The 2,500-nt window shown below is 33.6% G+C and overlaps 1 protein-coding gene across 1 annotated transcript in view; it reads left to right on the top strand.

The window, feature by feature from the left end:
• ass1 (argininosuccinate synthase 1) overlaps positions 1-2,500 on the top strand; it is a 54,285-nt gene that overhangs the window by 48,015 nt on the left and 3,770 nt on the right. The window contains exon 13 of the mRNA XM_081366216.1: positions 1,072-1,228. Coding sequence (XP_081222342.1) covers positions 1,072-1,228 — 157 coding nt within the window. The remainder of the gene's footprint in view (positions 1-1,071; positions 1,229-2,500) is intronic.

Here is a 2,500-nt window from a genome sequence, read left to right as displayed (position 1 = left end):
TCAGTGCAGTGATACAGTGATTCAGTACAGTGATTCAGTGCAGTGATACAGTGATTCATTACAGTGATTCAGTGCAGTAATTCAGTACAGTGATTCAGTGCAGTGATACAGTGATTCAGTGCAGTGATTCAGTGCAGTGATACAGTGATTCAGTACAGTGATTCAGTGCAGTGATACAGTGATTCAGTACAGTGATTCAGTGCAGTAATTCAGTACAGTGATTCAGTACCTCAACAGCCACCATTTTATTGAAGATCCAAGATTTACATGTTCTTGGAAAACTTGAATATATGAGGGAGTTTTAAAAGGGTGATTTCTTGACCTGGAAATGTAATTTCTAGTTATGTTAAGCTTAATATAAAACATATTTTCAGGTAGAAATTATTGAGAAATTGCTATTTGTGAGTAAATAATACTATTAATAATAATAATCAAAACTATTACAAACTACTAGAAAAGTCATGCAAATTCATTGGTCATCAATATTGTGAACTCAGAAGAAGATTCACTTATTGAAACTTATGAAACTACAGAATTTTTAATATATAAATATACTATTTTATGTTATTACTTTAATATATTGCAACAAAACAGTCACAGACAACTAGAAGAGTCTATGCAAATGTAAATTAATTGGTCTTAAAGAGTGAACATTAAAGAGCATTCACTTATTGAAACTTCTGGAGCTACAGAATTTTTGTTGTTTATAATTGTTTTTAATATATTGCCTGTAAATAAATAAAAATAGCTGCTTTGTCATTATGGTCATTTATTTCCTTGGATTATTATTTATGCATCTATTTCTTAAATGAACACAGCAGTTTTTATCTTGAATTCTATCTTGATTTTTATCAAAGTTTTTGTTTGGTTTATATATTTGGATTTAAATGATGTTTTTAAATGAGCTGTGTTATAAACTGCTGACTGGATTGAGCCATTGGGAATGTTGTTGAAACTTTGTTACAATGACAATAAAGAATTTTGAATGGCCTCGGAGCCGATGGTTAAAATCACACGTGTGGTGTGTGTTTGATGCATGAGTGTTAATGCTGAGGTTCTGTGTGTGCTCAGGGTTCTGGTACAGTCCGGAGTGCGAGTTCGTCCGTCACTGTGTCGATAAATCTCAGGAGAACGTGGAGGGTCGTGTCCAGCTGTCGGTGTTTAAAGGACAGGTCTACATCCTCGGACGAGAGTCGCCCAAATCCCTGTACAACGAGGAGCTGGTCAGGTAAAAACACAACATGTTTAATTACACCACTGGAATCCGCTCTAATCCTCCGGGATTCTGAACATCGGGATTCCTTCTGCTGGATTATACAGGGGTCTGTGAGATCATTAATTATAGTGCATGTCAAATTAAAATACATAAATGAGGCTGCAGGATAATCGCCATTTAGCTTATTAACTGCAATTGTCAAAACCTAAGGCTGTGATTTTATTAAATAAATATATTATTATATTAAATATATTCACCACTCTGAAATAGTTTAATTTACTATATACACGGTTTTCAGCGTCTCAGTTCGCAGGAAATGTTTACAGAAAACAAGATGTGCACTACTAGTTTTACTTTATTTACAAATTTGCATAATTTCTAACATTTTGTGGACAGAAGTTTACCAGACAAAACAAAAGCTTGTTAAAAGTGAAGAATTTAAGACATAAATAGTAGTTTTGTAGTTAATTATAATTATTGAATATATATATATATATATATTTGTAATGTACAACTGATGTATTTCTGTCTTCATTTTTAAAGTTAATAATTAGAATTAGAATTTTTTTATTTTTGAATTTTTATATTTTTTAAGAATTTAAGACATAAATTGTAGTTTTGTGGTTAATTATAATTATTAAGAATTAGAATTAGAATTTTTATTATATAAAAATATGATATTATATAAATTATATAATAATAATAATAATTATTATTATTATTATTATTAATGTTATTATTTTTTTAATTCAGCTTGACAGGGCTCCTGAAACACCAGTGTGAATGTAATGTGGACAGAGAGACTATTACAACTAAGAAGAAGTTAACTAAATGTTTCCATGCGTGTCATGTGATCATCAGAGAACCGTGAACATGCAAATATGTTGAAACATTATTAAAATAATAGCAGGAATTAAATAAAATATCTGCTGTTGTAAAGAAACCAAAGCAATGTTAATGTGAGCGGAGAGTGTGTGATAGCCGATGTGTGGTTGTGTGATGATGATGATGATGATGTCACAGGAGCTTCTCTGAACACTGAGATCATTGGGGTTTGACCCCTGCGTGACCCCTGCGTGACCCCTGCGTGTCCTGAGGGCAGATCAGCTCATCTCAGCGCTGGTCCAGATGCTAATGGCCTCTCAGCCGCTCGGGGGAAGTTGTGTGTTTCACGGCGTTTAAGTGTGGAAGCGTACGCTTGAAAGATCGAACCCTTTCCTCGTCCTCCATTAGCTCGAGGGGACAGGACACGAACGTCCCGTGAAAGAAGCGCATTGTGAGTTT

The sequence above is a fragment of the Scardinius erythrophthalmus genome, assembly GCF_964197995.2.
Source record: "Scardinius erythrophthalmus genome assembly, chromosome: 5".
Lineage (NCBI taxonomy): Eukaryota > Metazoa > Chordata > Actinopteri > Cypriniformes > Leuciscidae > Scardinius > Scardinius erythrophthalmus.
This window is presented reverse-complemented; position numbering and strand designations above follow the sequence as displayed.